The 20,901-nt window shown below is 41.3% G+C and overlaps 3 protein-coding genes across 5 annotated transcripts; 1 reads left to right on the top strand and 2 right to left on the bottom strand.

Annotated features, from left to right (window-relative positions):
- Window positions 1-1,320: 1,320 nt before the first annotated feature.
- LOC134182723 (uncharacterized) lies at window positions 1,321-2,872 on the bottom strand. The gene is made up of 3 exons (XM_062650156.1): window positions 2,764-2,872; window positions 2,405-2,689; window positions 1,321-1,835 (listed from the first exon to the last, which is right to left on the bottom strand). Exons 1-3 carry the CDS (start codon window positions 2,845-2,847, stop codon window positions 1,476-1,478), a joined length of 729 nt encoding a protein of 242 aa, XP_062506140.1. The 5' UTR covers window positions 2,848-2,872; the 3' UTR covers window positions 1,321-1,475.
- A 2,950-nt stretch (window positions 2,873-5,822) lies between these two features.
- Window positions 5,823-12,978, bottom strand: LOC134182063 (alanine--glyoxylate aminotransferase-like). Of its 3 annotated transcripts, XR_009970258.1 has the most exons (13): window positions 12,617-12,978; window positions 11,670-11,734; window positions 11,082-11,182; window positions 10,956-11,026; window positions 10,811-10,895; window positions 10,658-10,750; window positions 10,454-10,523; window positions 10,292-10,387; window positions 10,071-10,153; window positions 8,378-8,423; window positions 7,264-8,323; window positions 6,894-7,184; window positions 5,823-6,357 (listed from the first exon to the last, which is right to left on the bottom strand). XR_009970258.1 is itself a non-coding variant. In XM_062649390.1 (11 exons), exons 1-11 carry the CDS (start codon window positions 12,969-12,971, stop codon window positions 8,225-8,227), a joined length of 1,164 nt encoding a protein of 387 aa, XP_062505374.1. In that variant the 5' UTR covers window positions 12,972-12,978; the 3' UTR covers window positions 5,823-8,224. The 3 variants fall into 3 exon arrangements, 1 of the variants encoding a protein (XP_062505374.1); XR_009970257.1 differs by having other exon boundaries at window positions 5,823-7,184; XM_062649390.1 differs by having other exon boundaries at window positions 5,823-8,323.
- A 737-nt stretch (window positions 12,979-13,715) lies between these two features.
- On the top strand, window positions 13,716-16,503 carry LOC134182116 (TNF receptor-associated factor 3-like). The gene is made up of 7 exons (XM_062649456.1): window positions 13,716-14,081; window positions 14,263-14,317; window positions 14,406-14,510; window positions 14,571-14,732; window positions 14,992-15,072; window positions 15,126-15,194; window positions 15,249-16,503. The coding sequence occupies exons 1-7, from the start codon at window positions 13,747-13,749 to the stop codon at window positions 16,269-16,271; spliced, it is 1,830 nt and encodes a 609-aa protein (XP_062505440.1). The 5' UTR covers window positions 13,716-13,746; the 3' UTR covers window positions 16,272-16,503.
- The last annotated feature ends 4,398 nt before the right edge of the window (window positions 16,504-20,901 follow it).

Here is a 20,901-nt window from a genome sequence, read left to right as displayed (position 1 = left end):
GTACTCTGAAATCATAAGGGATTGAGGTTGTATGATACACATGTCGGGAACAGTTATAATTACAATTAATTTTTATTAGTAATACTCATGCAAACATGTAAAAAATCAATTACTACTAACCTACATTGAGTATACAGGATTCTAGCCAGGCATGATAAGGCGGCCCGCTCCGCCTTCAGACCTGCCCGTTACGCCTTCAACATACCCGGTACGCTTCCAACATACTGGCATAGTCTCGCGTAGCCAGACCCTTCCCGCCTACATCCTTCCGGCGAGAAAGGGTCTGGGGAAATGCTTTGTATAGGTTTGTTCTGCCGCCGTCATTCCGGTGGGGTAAAGAGGTGTTTAAACGGTCTTCGGTGGGCTATCAATATTCATAATGAACACGACAACACGCGTGTAGCAGATGTCATATCATGACGAGGTAGTTGTTTTAGCGTTCCAATAAACAACACTTGCAACAACAGCGAGACTCGCAGTTTGAGCTCTACGTTTGTCTGAGCAACGGACGAGCAATTAATTAATTGCATGCATGGTTGAAGCAGCAATCGTTTGTCTGCGTGGCTGCTTTTCCAGGTGCAGTATACCTAGCCTACAGGAACGTACGTGTCAGCTAACAAAAAGTCTTCAGGTCTGTCCGCGGTAAACGATCCACGTCTAGGTCGATGTGACACATGGGCAGCTCGTCAAACAATGACGACACCACACGGACTTGTAGACAAAGACTAGATACGCAACAGGTAGGCTGAACGACACTTGAGATGTCGCTCCGTCTCCGACACGTCAGCGAAAGCAAACCGAAGCAGCCAAGCCACGCAGACAAACAATTGCTGCTCGCGCTCTCATCAACAAATCTAGAGTAGAGAGTGAACACTCATGTCATGAACGACACGTCGACGGCATGCTCACAACCCTATCTAGGCATGCAATTAATTGCTCGTTTCAAGCCTTGCCTGCTCGTCCGCTGCTCAGACAAATGTAGAGTTCTAACTGTGAGTTTCGCTGCTGCAGGTGTTCAAAATCCACCGTGCAGGTAGATACAGCGGTAACAAATGCACGTAGTACTCACGCACAAGTTGTCGACCGGCAGACAGGCTAGGACTCCGCTGCGCATGCGTACGTAGGGCATAACACTGCTCTTACAGACTGGTAACTGCGAAGACCGAAACGGCAGAGACATACTGTACACCACAAGGTATCTGTACTCTAACCTAGAAATTTTCCTTCACAAAATTAAATCTCTTGCAAGCGTAGAAACAGCGAGATCGCGGATAGCGGCACACATGTTGTACATTTAGGATTTTAAATTTGTGAGTCTTCTCGTCAACAAAATGAAGATGAATCAAATGTACCGCGTACACTGCTCTCTAGAGGCTTATACCTCTAGAACATGTCAGCAAGCTCGCATGTACTCTAATTAGCTCTAGTAGCATCTAGGATCTAGCATGCAGCGTCTACACTACGAGTTAATTTATCTAGAAGCAATACAATCGACAGTTGCATCGCACGTCTTCGTCAAACCACAAAGGCTGATCGCTTGGGGCGACACGCTCGAAGTGATAGCGTTTGTCCGAGTAGAAGTGATCGAGAGTTCCTCCTTCGACACGCTCCGTCCTGTTCACAGCGGCCATAAAATGCTTTCGCCCTCGACATACTTTACGATTAGGTATGACGACAGCGTCAGCTCCACTGGCGGGAAAAGCAAGGAGGAACGCATGCGCATCACCCAAACGGCGACCGCACATTATTAACTTGCAATGGTTTGCTGAACGGTGTAGACTGACAGAAGTATCTACTTCACATCGAGCGACGGTCACTAGAAACTGTGTAGCAGCCTGTAACAAAGAACAATAACATAAATATTTCTGATGAAGCATGCCGGGTGATCTGGTCGGGAGTATGCAGGGTCGGCACATGCAGGCCCTGAACAGGCCCCTTCAGAGATTGGGTTTTGGGCAAGTCAAACACTGTATACGATACATCTTGCTCTCTTTACGTTACAAGTAGCATCGGTGAGCATTTTCTCCGCGTTCACTCTAGCAACTTCAGAATTGATAATTGTTTTTCAAGATTGCCATTACTTTAGACTAGACTCTACCAAAATAGTAAAGGTCACGCCGATTTTGGTCATCTAGATCACTTTCTACTATACTGCATGGCACAGTTTTGAAGACAGTCTGATTTTAGTGTGAACGTGGTGTTGGTCAGGAGCTTTAGCTCATTCGAGGGCTACCGATATACATGCAACGTCTACAGAGCTTACAGCATTAGCAAACAATTGGCTATACGTACACACACGCACACACACACACACACACACACACACACACACACACACACACACACACACACACACAAGCAAACATAGACATGACAGTAAATGCAATTTTTACTACTAACGTACTTGTCTCTCATGGATGAGGTTTCCATTCGAGTCTAGCCCCAGAAAGCCAGCCATGGTCTTAATGTAGTACGTGTCTTGACCAGCGCGAGTCGAATCAAAGGTAACAAGAGCCGTACGAGCAACACTTCGTTCTGTTGCCGTCTGCAACAGTGTACTTCCATTCGTCCAATAGAGAAATCGCGTCGAGCAAGTTTGATTGTCTTTCGCTCTCGTCAGGATGGACGAGCGAAAACAAAACTTTCTCAGGTTGCCGTCCTCGAGATCAAGACAATTCGTATCTGTAACCTATAGTATACACAATCCAAACGGATAAATTCTCAAACAATTTACGTCAAATTGCCGGCCACTTGCATGCGTACCTTAGGAGGACTGGTAACTCCTTTCGATCCGGTTCCTAGTGTTTCACTCAACAAACACATGACAACACAAACGACGATATTCATCACAACCTACTTACAAACGATTCTCTTCAAAACGTTTGCTATACATGCTAGCAAGATGCTGCATGGCACACTTTTATACAACTTTGAAACGACCAACACCCATAGAGCTGATGATATCTTCCCAATACCATAGTTTGGGGAAACTAACAAAAACAAAGAGATACACAAACAGCGAAGCCAATGTTGGGAAGCAACCAGGATCAGACACCCTCTTCTCTAAGCAACGTGCAGTCTGAGATGCACAAAATGGGCGGATACACTAGTACAGGTAACTTGACCATTAGTTACACACTAGAGTATGTACACACACTACAGTATGTAGTACAGGTCAACATGACAAGTGTCGCACGAGAAAGGAACCGAACACCTACTCAATGTGTCCCAGCCAAGGAATCCACTTTACAGATTCCAAAGCCAAACGAACCTGCGCTGCATAAATAACGATAATAATTCTAACGCATGAAACGATCTAATTATATCGTTTCTGCAATGTTCATGATCAGTAGGATAGAAAGAGCTTGAGCTAGCAATCTGGTTTACCACCTACATGCAGTCATTGATTTCTTCAACACAGCCCAATAGTGGTGTAAAATGACATTATTGGTCTAGTCGATGTCGTCACCTACAGTGTATACAAAAGCCTTACCTTCCAAAGTCTTCTCCTCGACACCCCATTGACAGATGGTAATTTAGATGTTTTTACACGAGTCTCGTATCTACACTGGCGTGGCATCGGAGGGCTGGGAGAGGTTAAATTCTTCCCAACGTTTATGAAGCAGAAGCGCCATGTTTGCCTCAGGTTTCCAAACAGTCGTGCAAGCTCCATCGGCGTCGGAAGCAAATGTATGTAGAAGGTAAAGTGTACGACCTAATGCGCGTTAAGTACGTGTGGTCATACAAAAACAAGCGAACACTAAAACAAGGAAAGTGGAATAAAATCCGCATGTGCTAGCCTATGTCTGCGTATTACAGATGCAAGCTCACAAAAATGTGTAATTACGTAATGGAATGTGAAACGCGCAACCTGGAACGTCAGAACTGCGTATCTAACGAAGAAACAGACCGTATCCATACATCCACTACCAAAACAGTACACGATCAACAACACTGCAGTTATACTGTGTAAATTACTACTAGATAAATGAACAACACAACACAACAATTACATGTGTATTGTCTATAATGAACATAACACAACAATACCGTGGAATGAACAACGCAATCGACTAATGAGCAAATCAGCCATTCGTAACATTTTAGAGAATCAGGTAACATACGAAGGTATTCTCGACGGAAAGTGCATGAAGAGCTGGCTTTAAATATCAGTTGGAATACAAAAGGCTCATTGGTTCAAAGGTTAATTAATTAATTGGTTCAGCTGCTCTCATGCACGCACTCAATCCGACAGTGATAATATGCAGCTGATTCGTGTTTGGGGAGTGACGAAATTTCCTGAGGTCTAAATCCCAGTAGCTATATAGGGGCGTCTTTCAGCTCTTGATAAAATGGACTTGTGTTCGCAGGGATTGTCACTGTGCCTTGATACAATGGCTGGAAAGGCGATTCATTAAATTGAGAGCTCGTGCTTAGCGAATAAGGGATGAAAGCTAGAAGAATTCTCCTTAGACTGTTCTGTTGCAGGAATCATTGCTGAAGCTACTATAGTATATGGTAAGGCAGCATTAAATTAAATTATTTCTTGACTCTACTTCGGTATACCTGGTTCTTCTAACCTCTTCCAGGGGGCATATTCCACTCATTGCCAATGAGGTGATCTGTTAGGCCGGATGCTTCTCATGCATCAAGTATCATGGATGTATGCATACTGTCTCAGTGTCTGCGTCCTAAAAATTGTGAGCTTGCATCATTATGCAGACATATGGCACATACGCATTCTATTCCACGTTCCGTTCCGTTTTCCATTCCATTGATTCCACGTTCCTTGTTTAGCATGTTGCCACTAGTAGATCTCATTTCAACAGTTACAACACTTCAAACTTGCCAAATAATCTTAGTCGCTCTTCACTAACGCCTATATGACTCTAGAAACGAAAACCATTGAATATCGAGCAACTTGATGACCTCGAATTTAATTTTGTCAATAATGAATTTATATATATACGCAGCACTGTGTATAGTAGAACATATATTATTTATGTAATCACCTACCTCTAAACCGGAAGTATACGCTAACGGACGACTGACGAAAGTCCATTTCTTAAATTAATTAATTAGAGTGGTACGGCCAGCATAGCCATGCGGCCAATGCCCTTCCGACGCCCCTGTGCCTGAGCTTATTTAACTTAATTATGTTGGTGTGGTGTGCTGACGACAACACAGCATTTCAGTATACGGTGAAGGCTGCAGCCAGGCATTGTCGAAAAGTCGTTACAGGTGAACTGCGCATGCCCATTACACCATGCAGCGTTGCAGTGCTATTGATAAGCCCCTCCAAAATTGAGGATCGCGATAGGCCAGTGTCAATAATTTGTATCATGCAGCCGATGCTCATAGGTTAGATATCTATGAATCGCTATTTCCACATCCACTGTGACTAGCTCATACAGTAACACGATACACGTACGAGTGTGTAGAGAAGACCAAATGTCTCGTGGTCGGAAGACTAAATAATTTTTTTGCACACCGACTAATAATAATTAACATGTTATCTCTTAGAAACGCAAAACAGTAAACACAGAGAATGCATGAACGTAACGGCACGCATGCATCAGTGGCGGGCCTATGATTTGGTAAACGGAGGTACAAAACTTGACACGTGGACGTGGCCTTATAAAGTACTAGATGACTGTAAACAGTTACAGGCTATAGGGTTAGCCGTCGTTACAATTAGCTCTGCATGTAAACGACTCATACACTCGAATAATTGAACAATATAGATGTGTAATCTAGACTTCTCTGTTCAACTCTACTATTTAGATAGAATTTTCAGAACTAAAGTCAAGAAAAAGGCTCGCTATCGGAGGGCACGTGCACGCCTTTACAGATACCTCCGTTCTAGAATATTATACTATACGTCTTTCGCTTAAAAATTTCAATAAGCCAATCACAACAGACAACTATATACGACAGGTCAGGTTTCTATGATACTCCATGATCTAAACTGCAAAGAGTCTATCACTAATTTTTTAAAAGTGCACGTTACATCGCACATCTTCGCACATCTTCGTCAAACCATGACGGCTGATCCTTTGGAGCGACAAGCTCGAAGTGATAGCGTCTGTCCAAATAAAAGTGATCGAGAGTTCTTCCTGCGACTTCTTTTGACGTGCTCACGGCCGATATAAATTGCTTTCGCCCTCGACATACTTTAGAATTATTAAGTATTACGACAGGGTCCGCACCACTGCCGGGAAAAGCAAGAAAGAACGCACGCTTACTCCCCTCGCGATGACCGCATATCACCAGCTTGCAACGTTTTGCTGAACGGTCTACGTCGAGAATAGTATCCTCCTCACACCGAGCGGCGGTCACTAGAAAGCGTGTAGTACACTGCAACAATGACAATAAATATTAATTAAATATAATTGGCCTCTTACAAATTCTATGGCTGCACGTACATGTATGTTTGTTCATGTCCATGCATGACCAGGGTTTTCTAGAGGCGTCTTTTGTTACGGAATTCCCTCCAAGATATGACTTACAATTACGTCACTATAGGAAAGTCGATAGCAACAATACTGCAGTAGATGCATGGCATGCTAGAGTCAGAAGAAGATGAGTACACGCTGCTTGCATGATCATCTACTAGTGTGTCTAGATCAACAACTGCGTGCCATTGAAATTGGCTATTTCGATCAGGATATTCGATTCCTATTGCTTCAAGTTCCCTCAGTCAGACGATTCCAAAGTCTTGCCTAATACTGGAATACATGGTGATAGACCCAATTGATATCAATACGAAGAATGGGCGTTGCCGTACCATTTTCAAAAATTCCCTACCAATCTGAAATTTCCATATAGAACCCGGATAACAGTGCATACATGCACGAATGTTACTCTTTACTATCATAGAGTAACTAACGTACTTGAGTCTCGCTGATGAGATTTCCACTCGAGTCGAGTCCAAGAAATCCAGACATGGTCTTAATGTAGTACGTGTCGTTACCTCTGTGGGTAAAATGTAAGACAACTAAAGCTGTACGGGCAACGCTTCCTTCTGTTGCCGTCTCTATCAGTGTTCTGCTATTCGTTCCCCTCCAATGGAGAAATGGCGTTGAGCAAGTTTGGTTGCTTTTTGCTCCCGTCAAGATGGACGATCGAAAACAAAAAGTATTCACATTTTCGTCGTCACGACCACAACAACTCGTATTCGTAGCCTATAATATATGATTCAAGACAAACCCAAAAATTTCAAAAAAAATTGTTCAAACTTCAATGTGCCAGTAACCTAAATACCTTAGAAGAATGGGTGACGTTCCTCAATGCGATTCCTAGTGTTTCACTCAACATAAACATGACAATACAAACGAAGATGTTGCTGGTTAGCATCACAACATCTATGCTTAGCACAAACAATTCTCTCCAAAAAATTTGTGCTCTACATGTGATACTAGGATGCTAGTAAACAAGCTTTTATATACAACTTTTGAAAACGACCAACACCCGTAGACTGGTGGTGAGGTCATCCCTATGGAATCCAAGGCGAAAGATCAAAAGAAAGGAATCAACGCCATTGCTGAGACAAACCAGATCGAACCAGTCGCTTGGTGGTAGGCTGCACGTAACGCGCAGTTTCATATATATTTGCCCACAAAACCAAGAGATTAAAGAATGCACAACCTCTTCACATCAGAGACGTATACACGCACTTTCACCAGCACACCCATAGCCACACCCATTTCTACAAGGGCGGCGTAAACAAATTAATTGGCCCAACACCATTTGCATCATGCATGTGTTATGCTTCAAAAAGCGGTACAGGCTGCAGTATTCGCTCAGCCGCCCTTGACTCTAGAGTCATACAGACGCATACGTATAGAGCCATGCCAAAGGTCACATTCCATATCCTCACCTACACAAATCACCCCAAAACAAACGTTTCTATAGAAACACGTAGATGCTTCTATACTAAGAGATGAGGTAGTCCATAGCCAGACGGGAACGTGTGATCGAATGCCTGTTGTGCTTACAATTTGTAAGCAAGGCGTTTCTAACATTAAACAAGAGCAAATCCAGGCCTCTGCAAGCGAAATTGCTCTTGCACAACACAATATAACAATTACACATTACCCTTTAATTGATATGCTACATTAACAAAGACAAGTACCTCAGATGTAGAGACTTAACTCTACTGTACTGTAATGATCATCAGCACGAAGTCAATGGATAGTCATATCATGTCTTTCAAACATGCCTTTTATGCCTTTAATGTTTCCAGAGCATCTTTCATTGCATTGACTGCCAATTCAACATTATATGGAGAACTGTTGTATGCCATCATACCAATTCGCCACACCTGTGTGCACTCAAATTATTGTAGCAAGAATGGTTATGACTCAATAGCAAGTACCTTTCCGCCGAGAGGACCCAAAGAGCCTTCTATCTGTAACATATGTCTAGTGCACAGACATGGTGATACAGCAGTTGTTATATGAATTATGTATAGATATTAATACTGAACACACACACACACACACACACACACACACACACACACACACACACACACACAAGACAAAAAGGAGCAAACAGATTAACAAACAGACAGACAAGCAAAGAGACAGAACAACGAAAAAGACAGACAGACAGACAGTCAGGCAGACAGACAGACAGACGGACAGATTATTATATTTGAACTCTTACTCTACTAAAAACAATCGCTAACTTTACGTATGCATAACAATATAATAGTCAAAGAACAAAATGTTGAACGTCTTTATCATATAAAAATCATCAAAATTGCACGTAAGACAACTTTGACAACTTTATAAAAATCACACGAGAGTTACAAGACTGTACAACTACAGACAGTTGCTTTCTCCATCTATCTCTAAAGTCTGTTTCGCTGCTCTTTCCATTTGCATCTTTTGAAATTCTTGAGATCTTATCGAGATAGTCTTCAGCCATAGGGCACCAAAAGCCAAAGTGTTCAAAAACCAGTGGAATAAATTTTGTATCAGATCCTGCTATAGACTGCTGTTGACAATATTTTGTCATTTAGTGTTTTTCTCTCAACTCAGCTGCATAACCTGATATTTTGCCAGCTGATTGTATGGTGTCACAAGAATGTGGATGAGCAAGTGAAATGTCCAGGTCTTTTGTCAAGTGTCCAGTGGGATCATATGTTGTTATATCCGGCCTGTTCTCAGAGTCGGTATACCTATTTCTTGGCTCAACTTGATGAGGAATATTTAACTCGTCTAAACATTTAGCCCAAGTTGACACGATTGCATTGTGTTGCCATACTGGGCCACCACCAAACTTGCAGGTCAATTATAGCTGATAACCATGTTCACATCAAGGCTTCTACCACAATCACACTTGGTAACAATCTGGGAATATGGCAAAGGAACACCAAGTCTAAAAAATGCTGCCACACAAAATTCTGAGGACTTTAGAACAAATTTTGGTGCTGAAGGAATAGCTTGAAGCCATGATCTTGCTCCACGTCCCTGACATGACCTTATCCTAGCAGCATGTTTGAAAGAGGATGCTTGCATAACACATGTTGCTGCATTCCCTTCAGCAATATCTGAGCTCAGGCAATTTTGGAGTTTTACTGGATTTGCCATAAGCCCAGACAAAGACTGAGGTATGAGTGTCTCTCCATCTGATCCTAAGGTGGAAGGAAGGCTTGCTATTGCCTTGCAAAGATGCTGATAGAAAGGAGGTGGACTCACAAAGTTGAAGCTGTCACATAGATCTATTCTAGATGGAAATCTTTGAGGAATTGTGATCATTGAATAGCTCCATGAACCCACAAAAGCAGCAGCAGCAGAGATTTGCGTCAAGTTTGTAATGCCAAATGATAGACAGGCAGACAGACAGACAGACAGAGGCAGAGAGAGAGACAGACAGAGAGACAGACAGAGAGACAGACAGAGAGACAGAGAGACAGACAGACAGACAAATTGACAGACAAATTGGCAGACAAATTGACAAACGGGTAAACACACACGTGCAGATAGACAAACTCACCCACATACCCACACGCAAAAATCCAAAGTATAAACGCAATAATGTCACATTGTTACTAGACTGACTTTTCTCTAATGTAATCAACCACAGCACGCCAGTCGACACCATCAGGAACACAAATAAGCGACACAGTTGCGAGTCTGTAATCCTAAACATACAACACTGAGTAACAGCACCATCCTCAAACAAAACTGTATTCACTGCATGCTTGCATTTTGCCTGACATCAATTATAACACAAATGTAACAACACATGCAGCAAGAGAATTAGAAAATAACCAAAGTACCTTGTTTTCAACGTACATATGAAGGCCAAGTTTCTCTAAACCACTCCACAGCTGTTCAGAGTTGATAGAATGCCTTGTCCATACTGCTTCTAGTCCCTTAATTGTCATGCAACAAAATCATCTTTGGTATGATTTTCCACCAAATCTCATAAACATAGTCACTTCTTCTGTGATCATTGCTAGTGCTTCTCTCAGTCCATATACATTGATAGGTAGACAAGTGTGGTGGTACCTTGACATGACAATGCAAAAATACACGACCAATCATCATGCAATATGTAATTTATTACTATACATGTATATAATATTCTTAATGTATACATTGTAAGATGTATATATAGTTTGTCGTCTCAACACAGTACGTACTTCATAGGTTCCATTGCTCCCCAGCATTGTGCTAGCAGCTTTGCGTCTAAGTAAAACGATCTGATCTTAGTGACTCGAGTCTCAATTTTCTTCCTGGCATAGAAATAATTATCTCCCACATGTAACAAATCAGAAAAAGTAAACTAAGTATACCATGCTCGAGTGCTGAAAGAAATAGGAGACACCCCAACAGGACCACCAAGACACTTGTGTGCTCCAGTGATAACAACATCAATTCCTATAGCCAATCAGCAGTTAATATCAAATATTTTACTAACGTCACATTATACTCTAGTACCCCATTCATCCATGAAGAAAGGAATGGCACCCACTGTGGCAACTGCGTCGATAACTAATAAACAGTTATACCTAGGACATCAATCACATTGGTCCAAAAAGGAAAACATATTAAGAACTACCTTACTTATGACATAGTTCTCCCACTCCTTTTAATGGTTGTAGAGTACCGCCAGTAGACTCGCCATGAGTCATAAACAGAATGGCTGGTCTGTGTTCTTCTAAACCCTAACATAAAAACACACTAATGCACAGTTTACAAGTAACACACATTGAATTTTCTACAAACAACGAAACAGACTTGTCTATATTAATGAATAATGATCTTTCACAATTTTCTTCAAGGTTTGTGATGATTTCCATACCTGCACTGTATGCATGCAGTATTAGCGAGCACATTATTTTAGTTCACAAAGAAACTCACATAATGGTAGTCAAAATACAGCAAACAAAATAAGAATTTCATTAACTTCAAACAACACAAACACTGCATCGCACTGCAAGTAACTACAACCTCAGAACATAGCAGTAGAAGTGACATGTTTAGACAGAACACGCATAACCATGAGACAGGTTTAGACTAACATAACTACACGGATGATAAACTGTATTTGATGTCATTATGTAGTTCGATATATTTCATGCATTGACATGGCTATGCTGACATTAAATAATTGTCATCTTCCAACAGCTACTTTAAGTACAAAAATCTAACCTGTTGAAGTTCTTCTAGTGTGAAGACCTGGCCTAAGTCTTTCCTGATTTGTTTCACTTTAGCATCTGCAAACAAACACAAACTACCAAAATAGTCACTAAAATGTCCAGTAAAATTAGTGTATTTAATTGAATTAAACTGAGGACACCGTATCACCCAACCTTGTGTTCACAAGATAACAGAGTTAATAATCTTTCTCTCAAGATATTTCAAACCTACTAAATACAAAGTTTCCCAAACTACCCGATACTTGCCACTCACATAAATTAACAACGTTTTGATGCTAACCTCATGCTTATTTAGAGGTAGTGATTCCAATTCCACATTCATATACTCAGGTCAATTCTCTCAAAAATTTAATTCGTCATGCATTCAGTTCTTTCTAAATCTATTCCTTGCCACTTGAAGAAACCGAAATTGTCATAGTGCTGTTTTCTATGGTTTCTATTATTGGCAAAAAACTCTTTGTCCTCTCAAGCTTAATTAATCAAATATAAGTGTCTATGCAGTAGGTAGACACAAAACAAATTAACAAAGCGCCTAAACATCCACTGACTGATCACATGCAGTAGACATTTTCACAATACTTACTACTAGTACAGACATCTGTTCTTGCATAGTTTAATTGTCTAAGTCTTCCAATAGTACTACCTACTCTGGAATCTTATAAGAGATTGAGGTTGTATGATACACACTTCCTGAACAGTTATAATTACAATTATTATGCATGCAAACATGTAAAAAATCAATTATTATTTAACCTACATTGAGTATATGTAGTACAACTACACTAAAAGTGTACGTCTATAGTGTACTACAAGTGTTAGATATATGACTTCACAATACTATAATTAATAAAGCTAACTAATTAATTAATTAGTTGTACAAATAATGACCATAATTAGATCAACGCTGAATGAAGACTAGGAGATAAACCTGTAACGTACCATGTCTCTCTGCAATCTCACTAGCTCGCTCTCCCCACAGTCCATGAACAGTTACTAGTACGACCTCTCCAGGTTCCAACGTATTCAACAGGGCGCATTCCAAAGCTGCATGAGCGGCGCCGCTTACAGCAAACGTATGCTGGTTGTTGGTTTGGAAAACGTATTGCAAGCCCTGTCGCACTTGTTTCATGATGTCCACCAGACTGTCGTTGCATGCATATGTGGGAAGCATCTGATGGCTGAAAGACGCCACGACACGAGGTGCACAAGCGACAGGACCAGGCCCCATCATTGTCAAGCGAGGGATTACTAATGGTCGCAAGAGCGACTCTGGACGAGATACAGATAAAGACATTTTCAGACACTGTTGCCCTCGGATGCACAAACATTGTGGAAGATAGGGTCCCGTATATCTGTGGGAGGACTCAAGAGGCGGTCATTGGACATGGAAAGAGGGCACAGAGCCGTATATATGGCTCTGAGAGGGCCATATACGGCTCTGAGAGGCCTATAATCTCGCGTAGCCAGACCCCTTTTCGTCAGAAGTTAGCGCGGCGGAAAGGGTTCTGAGTCAGACGGAGCCAATACTGTCTAGATCTCAGCTTGAAACGATGGGACTGCACTCAATCTTTTGATTAATTAAATCATTTTACGTAGATTTCTTACAAACTGGGCTACTGTTTTGCTACGTTGTGTACTCTATTGTTTGCCACATGCAGCGTAGAAATATTATTAGCTAATTAGCAAGTAAATGGAAATGAATACATCAGAGTTGGCAAATGTGTGTATTTGTCTGGCATTACGCGCGCTAAAGGTGCAGGTTAACTAATTATGTGACTCAAAACCGTCCTGTAGTCAAAAACCACAACGAAAAAACCAAGCAGACGATCGATGTTCATTGAGTTTCAAATGTAATCGCCATTGACCTTGCCTTACTAGTTTTGGAAGTCGAAATTTTCGACCAAAGATCATTCATCTGACGAAGTGCTTTCTTTCAGATCTCTTTATGTAAGGGTGTCTATGTAGGGCGGTCCAAGATGCATGGCCGGGGATCCCCAGAGTCCCTAGAATTGGGACTCCTACAGCGTATTGTAAAAATCTGGCGTCGCTCCAAGAAGTTGAAGAACTAGATGACCTCTTATAGTAACCTTGCAGCTCCTTCTAAAGCGAAAAGATCGAACGACCCGCTACCGAGCCCCACTGACGGACTCTCGCGATTGGCAAACGCAGGTCATAAGAAAAACAACGACAATAAAGGACTCGATTCAGGAGACGACGAAGGCGATGATGAAGGCGATGACGACGAGTGCGGAGACGTAGCAGACGAATCCTCCTTTGAGTACCATGATCGTGAACACGTGGCAGACTCTCTCAGATGCACAGGATGTAGAGAAGTTTTGAAAGCTCCTGTTCTACAGGCTTCATGCGGGGAGAGGTGGCACAAGTTATGCTTCAAGAAGTTCAAGTACATACTCTAATTTTAGGATCTGCATGCACAGTTGTGTAGCAGTCGACGACATCCATGCTAGCTAGTGTTAGCATCAAGGCATAGTTTTACTGATAGGCGCGAGGGGTGCAATGCAGCATAGGAGTCAAACAATCACAAAAGTTTTAGATATGGTTGATATCAAATCTATTGTTTACAGGTTGCTTGAAGAAAGCTCAAGTTGTCCCGTGTGTCTAGAAGTTCTCGATAGGGAGGTTAGTCCAGACACTCTACGTACTCTAGCTCACAGCAATGAGATTGGCTTGTCAACTAAGTTAAGTGGTACGTACCGTGTGCATGCAGATATGGAGAGACGTTTTTGCTGAAAGAGAACTAGAGAAATTGCATATAGTTTGTCTGAGAAGGGCACTAGGGTGCCAATGGATTGGAGAAAAGAGATCACTAAAGGTAACTCAAAAATTCAACAAAATAGAGTTAAATGTTGAGTGATTTAGATTTACATTTTAGGAACATTTGCTTGTATGTCAATTTCAAAAAGTCTTATGTAAAAATGGCTGCCATGTTAAAGTGCTAAAAGAAAAATTAGAGCAGCACTTGAAGGAAGAATGTACTCTTCGAACAGTCCAGTGCATCTTCTGCAATTGTTCTGTTCAATTCTTGGAAATGGAGGTGTGTGTGTTTGTTTGTTTGTTTGTTTGTGTGTGTGTGTGTGTGTGTTTTGTGTGTGTGTGTGTGTGTGTGTGTGTGTGTGTGTGTGTGTGTGTGTGTGTGTGTGTGTGTGTTTGTGTGTGTGTGTGTGTGTGTGTGTGTGTGTGTGTGTGTGTGTGTGTGTGTGTGTGTGTGTGTGTGTGTGTGTGTGTGTTGTGTGTCAGCGTCTCAGCTATAACACAATAGAAACAATAAACTCATTGCATGCACTGACCAATAGACTCACTACGATTGCTGCTCAAAAGTGCTTCTAGAATGCAAATATGAATGTCAGCCTGGACACAAGATGTCCAGAGAAGCGGTAATTAAAACAGTCCGTTTGCCTATTTCAAATTTTAATACTCACTTTGTTAGCTTAACGAACATCTTAAGATTTGCAAGCGTCGAAGAGAAAAATGCCTTATTATAGATTGTATTGATGAAGTAAGAAATTCAACTATTGATATTAAAATATGTATTAAAGTTTTTTATATATAGGTATATCATCATGAGTTACGCAAACATCTTGAAGATCATCTCACAAGTCACATAATAAAGATTAACGAAAGTTTAATATCAACTCAAAACGCGGCATGTCAATGGCAGACGTCACTTGAAGAGAGTGTTTCCGTAGTTCGACAACGCCTTGTTACATTCGAAACTGCTATGACGTCGTTACTTAGCAACGTAAGAGGTACCGACGATCAGTTGACGGAACTAGGAAGGTTTGTAAAAATCAAGCAACAAGAAACTTTACAATCTTGCCATAACGAAGTTGATGAACTGAAGAAAAACTTTAGCCTAAAATCAGAAGCCATTCGTCACAATATTACCACAGCATCCGATAGATTATTGTTGTTGGAAGAAATAACTGTTGAACAAGCAACCAAAATACAGACACTCGAGAAGCAATTACAGGATCAAGTTGAGTCAAATAAGATATCTTCTATTGAGCAAAAAACGCGTGTTCATAATCAGGCACTCGCCCAGCACGATGCCACATTAGCAGAGCATGGTCTGAGGATTGATATTATGGATTGCAAAAATACATCCGGAGTTCTCTTGTGGAAGATTCCTGACGTTCAAAGACGACGAAGAGATGCACAAAGTGGCAAAACGCCATCCATTTACTCTCAACCTTTCTACACGTCACCAAATGGTTACAAACTTTGTGCACGTTTGTACTTAAATGGAGACAACATGACAAGAGGTACTCATTTGTCTCTGTTTATTGTGCTAATGAAGGGAACATACGATAGTTTGCTGAAGTGGCCTTTCCAGCAAATGGTAACTTTTATGCTAATTGATCAGGAGGGGAGACATCACGTAACGGATAGATTTTGTCCTGATCCCGAATCTTCGTCGTTCAGACGACCAATTAGTGATCTAAACGTACCGATCGGTTGTCCACAGTTTGTCCCTTTGGGCTTACTTGACTCAGGAAGATACATCAAAGACAACTGTATCTTTGTCAAAGTGATTGTTGATACAAGACATCTAGCTGATACGGGATCAATGTGACTGAGGCCGAGACGACTGTTTTCTGCTTGTCTTTAGAATTCGTGTCTTTTACTAACTAGAGCTGTCGCAGCGAGAAGTTGCACGAAATATGCTGTTTGCAATTTAATGGTTCTAGGCGTATACTGAGCGTTTGGAAGCTACCTAGCCAAATAGAGTATTTCTGACTCATAGTCTCATTTTTCTAAGTTACTTATCTCTTGGCAGTTGTGCCTTACGTATACGTTACTATCAAAGCCACGTAACCAATTTCAAAGAATGTTTGCGTATGGTAACTAAAATTTTAGCAGTTCTCAGTCCCTATGGGGAACGTGGGGACTTCTCATGGGGAAAGAGGGGACTTCTCAGTCCCTACGGGAAAAGTGGAGACTTAGCGCGTGTTCCCTACTTTCCTTCATAACCGGTCTAACTGGCTGACAAGGGAACGGTTTGTGCCCAAACGTTAGTGTAATCTAGAGCATTTGACGACTGAGCACTGCATGTAAGGTATTTACAGCAACATTTCCGCCAATTTTTCTGAATCTGTACACGTCTTCGCGATGCATAAAGACAACCCACTCTACGAGCGAAAAACAACAAGCTTCACGCGTCTCTGACTGAGTAACACGTCTCTAAACAGGTTCAGATCATACGTTTAGTGGGATCTTCTAATGATTCCCTAGCACGACTCAAGGGGAACTTGTCTACAAAACTGATGTCACAGCCGCGACGGCTGTAGCTAAACGAAACGAATTTTTAATATCAATTATCAGTTATGGTATACCAGTTGTAGTTGTTTATACATGACATACATAGTGACTGTGTTGCAATTGTATTCAAGAGTGCTCTAGAGCTATAGAATCACTAAATTGAATCACTACGGTATTCGTAATTGTGAGACTATATAGAGTAAACATGGACTTCAGTCATGCTTGCCCCTAATTAATGTAATAAATGCAATACAGGAACGTTGTCTAATTATTAACAAATTTAATAATGTTTTCTCGAAGGTGTCCTCTAATTAATTAACGCAGTTGCGTCGCAACATTTCGTTCTTTATCCCTGATTGATTTAATAACCTGCTGTTATTTCTACGACTATATATTTTGCCATTAATTAATCGAGTAAATCGTTGCGATCGTTTCAGACTCACGAAATTGCCACTTTTTGTTGGTTTTTGCCTCTGGGAACGACGTTGGCGGAAATTTCAAATTGTTTGTGTTTTCTCGGCTCGAAATAGTAAAAAGCATCAAACAACGTATATCTCGGACAAAAGCTCCTAGTCAGCTAGGATTTGCAAAGCTTTACAAAATCGACCGTTTGGAGCATCAAACTTTCTGGTGATAAAGTCATAGTTAGTTAACGAGAATTTTTAAAATTTTTAATTAAAATTAAAGTTTAGTGTTGTATGTGCACTCGTTTACTTAGTCTGTGTATTCCTGCATATTTGAATGCATTCGTCATGTCAACAGCTACGGACATGTTAATTAATTAGTTAGTGTCACATGTAGCTATGAATGTAGTCTTCTGTCTTCTTGTTTGTATCTACCAAAGTATCTATTTTCTTGTTTGTTTGTTTGTCTATTTTTGTTTATTCAACGTTGGCAACTTGATGTATTTTGTTTCCCAGTAGTTATTGGGCAATTATTGTTAACTGTGATGATTGCTGATATTATCGTTGCAGTACTCAGTTTGATGTAAGAATTGCAATAGGCTAAATTGATTAAATATGGAAGTACTGCTTGATGCTAAAAATAGGAATACTGATTCCTTGAAAGAAGTTCTCTATACCAGTCGCATCATAACATTTTCATTCTTTGTCGCTGATTACCATACCGTTATTTTTAAGACTGTACATTTTGCCAAAAAATCGAATAAACCATTGCGCCTGTTTCATACTCACAAAATGTTCCTTTTGGTGTGTTTTGGTGCGTCTGAAACGGAGTTAACGGTTTACTCAATTTTTGGCTAAACATGCAGTCGTAGGAATAACACTATGGTAATTAGCGATAGAGAACGAGATGTTATAACGCAACTGAAATATAGGGCCCCTTTCGAGGAATCGGTACATTTGTTATTAGCGGACAACGTTCTCGTATTTGAATTAACTTACATGTCTATTATATCAAAGTAAGTACGAAAGTTACACCCTAGTCTCAATACTACGGATACCGTAATTAAAAGCACTCAATTAGCTTGTTATAATTAACTCAAAACATTTGCACATTTCTGGGCATAGAAGCATGAGCATAAATTCATTTTCTAAGAAACCAGACATTTGGGACACCCTGTGTATTTTGGGCCCAGGCAAGAAAAACCCAGCTGCGAGATTATACGGCGATGGTGCATGTCTAGAGAGGAGCATTTACGCACATTATATTTACTGAGCACCGTGGTCTGTCAACACACAAATTGGGATGTAGTGATATGTTGTCACGGCTGCTACTTGTATGCATCATGCCGACCAACCAACAAATAGTCACGATACAACAGCAATCTTTTTCAACGTGTCAGCGTTCCTTTCAATCCGAGGAAGGGTGTCCTCTAGTACAGCTAAGTTGCTGCTAACTTTAATTATACTTGAAGGTCCTACAGAAATGGTCAAAAGGAAAGGACCGGCATGTCTAAAGCTGGATTTACAATATGCAAACGCTTGAGCGTCGCGTCGCGTGAGAGTGGCAGGCGTCGCGTTGCGTCGCGTCACACGCGTCGTACCATTCACAATCAAATTTTAGCGCGTCACAGACGTCGGTACATGTATTCCTGAATGACCACTCGCGCTAGACTACCATGCGCGAAAATACGGTTACGCCCATTTTATCTCAGACGAAAAGGAAGAAACTCTACTGTTGTGTCTCGTCTTGCATCACCACCACTGCAGAAAAGCAAAAAGAAGAGCACGTCAAGTTTGGGTTCGTGAGATACATCAACGACGGACTGCATGAGCAGGGAGAGTAACATCAACTTCTCCAAGAGATGCGGTTGCACGACTCTGACAGCCACTTTAGATATCTGAGGATGTCGAAGGCTACAACCAATTCTACCTTCTTCAATGAGGTACTAAGTTTTAAAACTATCTTCTAAAAATTTGTGCAATGTATAACTCTGAAATAAAACTCTACAATAACAACTACAGGATATCATTACTGAACACAGAAATAAGCATGTACAACTAGATGTGTGCATGTTTGTCTAAGTTTGTTAATTTTAATCAAATAATTAATTAATTCTATAAACATACCAAAACGATCGTAAGAGTATGCATGGTTCTGAAATCTACTACTCCTATCAAATCCACTGAAAAGTCGATTAGGATCGTTTCCACGACGTGCAGATGACGACGATCCAAAATTGAGATCCCTTTGAAAGAAGAGTCTCACCTGCTGATCGAAGAGTGCGCACACACGTCCCACAGTTCGTCTATTTAGAATACATGGAGAATACAGGCTGTCAGCCGCATTGATATTACGAAAACGCTGAGCGTGTACGTACAAGTACAATGAATATACACATTTTGATAACGCGCGCTACAAAGCTGGTACTATATCGCGAGCAAGTACAGTACACGTTGGATAGCTAGAGTGTTCTTTGCAAGGCATGGTGAGTTTGCGAACATCTAGTAGATCTCATTTGCATTAATGAAAGTCACGCTGCATTTATGTGGCAGCAGCTTTTAGTCGTAGATAGACTAATCCTTTTACTCTATAGCTTGTTTTTGTCGATATGCACACAACTAATAGGAGGAGACTATTGAGAAACAGGACAGCCGCAATGCATCAACCTTGAACTTTTTTAGTCTCGCGCAGCCAGCCTCTCTCCCTTGGACGTCCGTTGGCGTGGAACGGAAGTGGAAAAGGGGAGGTTTGGCTGCGCGAAACTGCATAGCCTTGCACATTGTTTGCAAAATCGGCTGTTGGAACACATTGTGTCAGACAACGGACGTCGATTGCGTCCATAAATTCAACCGGTAGTTTTCACAAACAGAATACAACAAGAACAACAACAACAACAACAACAACAACAACATGTCAGTAGTGCTCTAGGCCACCCAGACTTATACACAGCTTAGCTAAACGCATGGTGCAATCATTCCAACGAGCTCTAAAAGCAGGCAACATACCGTCTCGACAAGTTTCTTTTTGCTTACGGTATAACCTCATCAAACGGCACCGCACCTTAGAACCGGACACAGTCCGCCAGAGTTGCAATACAACCAGACTCTCACGTTCATGAGACCAAACCACAGAGGCCATCTAGAGTACGTCAAATTAAATCCTAATGAAACCGACAGGTATAGAATAGTAAATACACACGCAGTCGCAACGCCGTCGTGTCGACCAACTTTACTTAGCAGGGAAGAGATTACAGGCAGAAGTGCGACAGTCACCAGCGACACGAACCATAATACGCCGCCGTCAGTCGCACGAACAAACAGCGATACGTATACGAACGAGCGACAAGATCCGATGCTCCTCCTCAAGCGTCAAGTCGCCAAAGTCTATGCAGAGTCAATTTCTGGGCCTATGATCAGGTTGCAATTAGATAAGATAAGGGCTCCAGCCCAAACAAATGACTATATGTTTAGAAATGACGATATCGTTAACAAACTCTCAACATGCTTTGGTACACATCTGTTGTGACTCTGACAATAACA

The sequence above is a fragment of the Corticium candelabrum genome, chromosome 7 (genome assembly GCF_963422355.1).
Source record: "Corticium candelabrum chromosome 7, ooCorCand1.1, whole genome shotgun sequence".
Lineage (NCBI taxonomy): Eukaryota > Metazoa > Porifera > Homoscleromorpha > Homosclerophorida > Plakinidae > Corticium > Corticium candelabrum.
Note: the sequence above shows the minus strand (reverse complement) of the source record. Positions and strands in the feature narration are given on the sequence as shown.

Coding starts and splice junctions, on each gene's coding strand:
- LOC134182723 (XM_062650156.1), bottom strand. CDS start 2,847: ATGAATATCGTCGTTTGTGTTGTCATGTGTTTGTTGAGTGAAACACTA. Junction 2,690..2,763: donor GAGTTACCAGTCCTCCTAAG/GTACGCATGCAA, acceptor TGTATACTATAG/GTTACAGATACGAATTGTCT. Junction 1,836..2,404: donor ACCTCATCCATGAGAGACAA/GTACGTTAGTAG, acceptor TCTTTGTTACAG/GCTGCTACACAGTTTCTAGT.
- LOC134182063 (XM_062649390.1), bottom strand. CDS start 12,971: ATGTCTTTATCTGTATCTCGTCCAGAGTCGCTCTTGCGACCATTAGTA. Junction 10,896..10,955: donor TTTCTTCATGGATGAATGGG/GTACTAGAGTAT, acceptor GATTGGCTATAG/GAATTGATGTTGTTATCACT. Junction 8,424..10,070: donor GTTGATTACATTAGAGAAAA/GTCAGTCTAGTA, acceptor TCTGTGCACTAG/ACATATGTTACAGATAGAAG.
- LOC134182116 (XM_062649456.1), top strand. CDS start 13,747: ATGACCTCTTATAGTAACCTTGCAGCTCCTTCTAAAGCGAAAAGATCG. Junction 14,082..14,262: donor TTATGCTTCAAGAAGTTCAA/GTACATACTCTA, acceptor TATTGTTTACAG/GTTGCTTGAAGAAAGCTCAA. Junction 14,733..14,991: donor TTCAATTCTTGGAAATGGAG/GTGTGTGTGTTT, acceptor ACTGACCAATAG/ACTCACTACGATTGCTGCTC.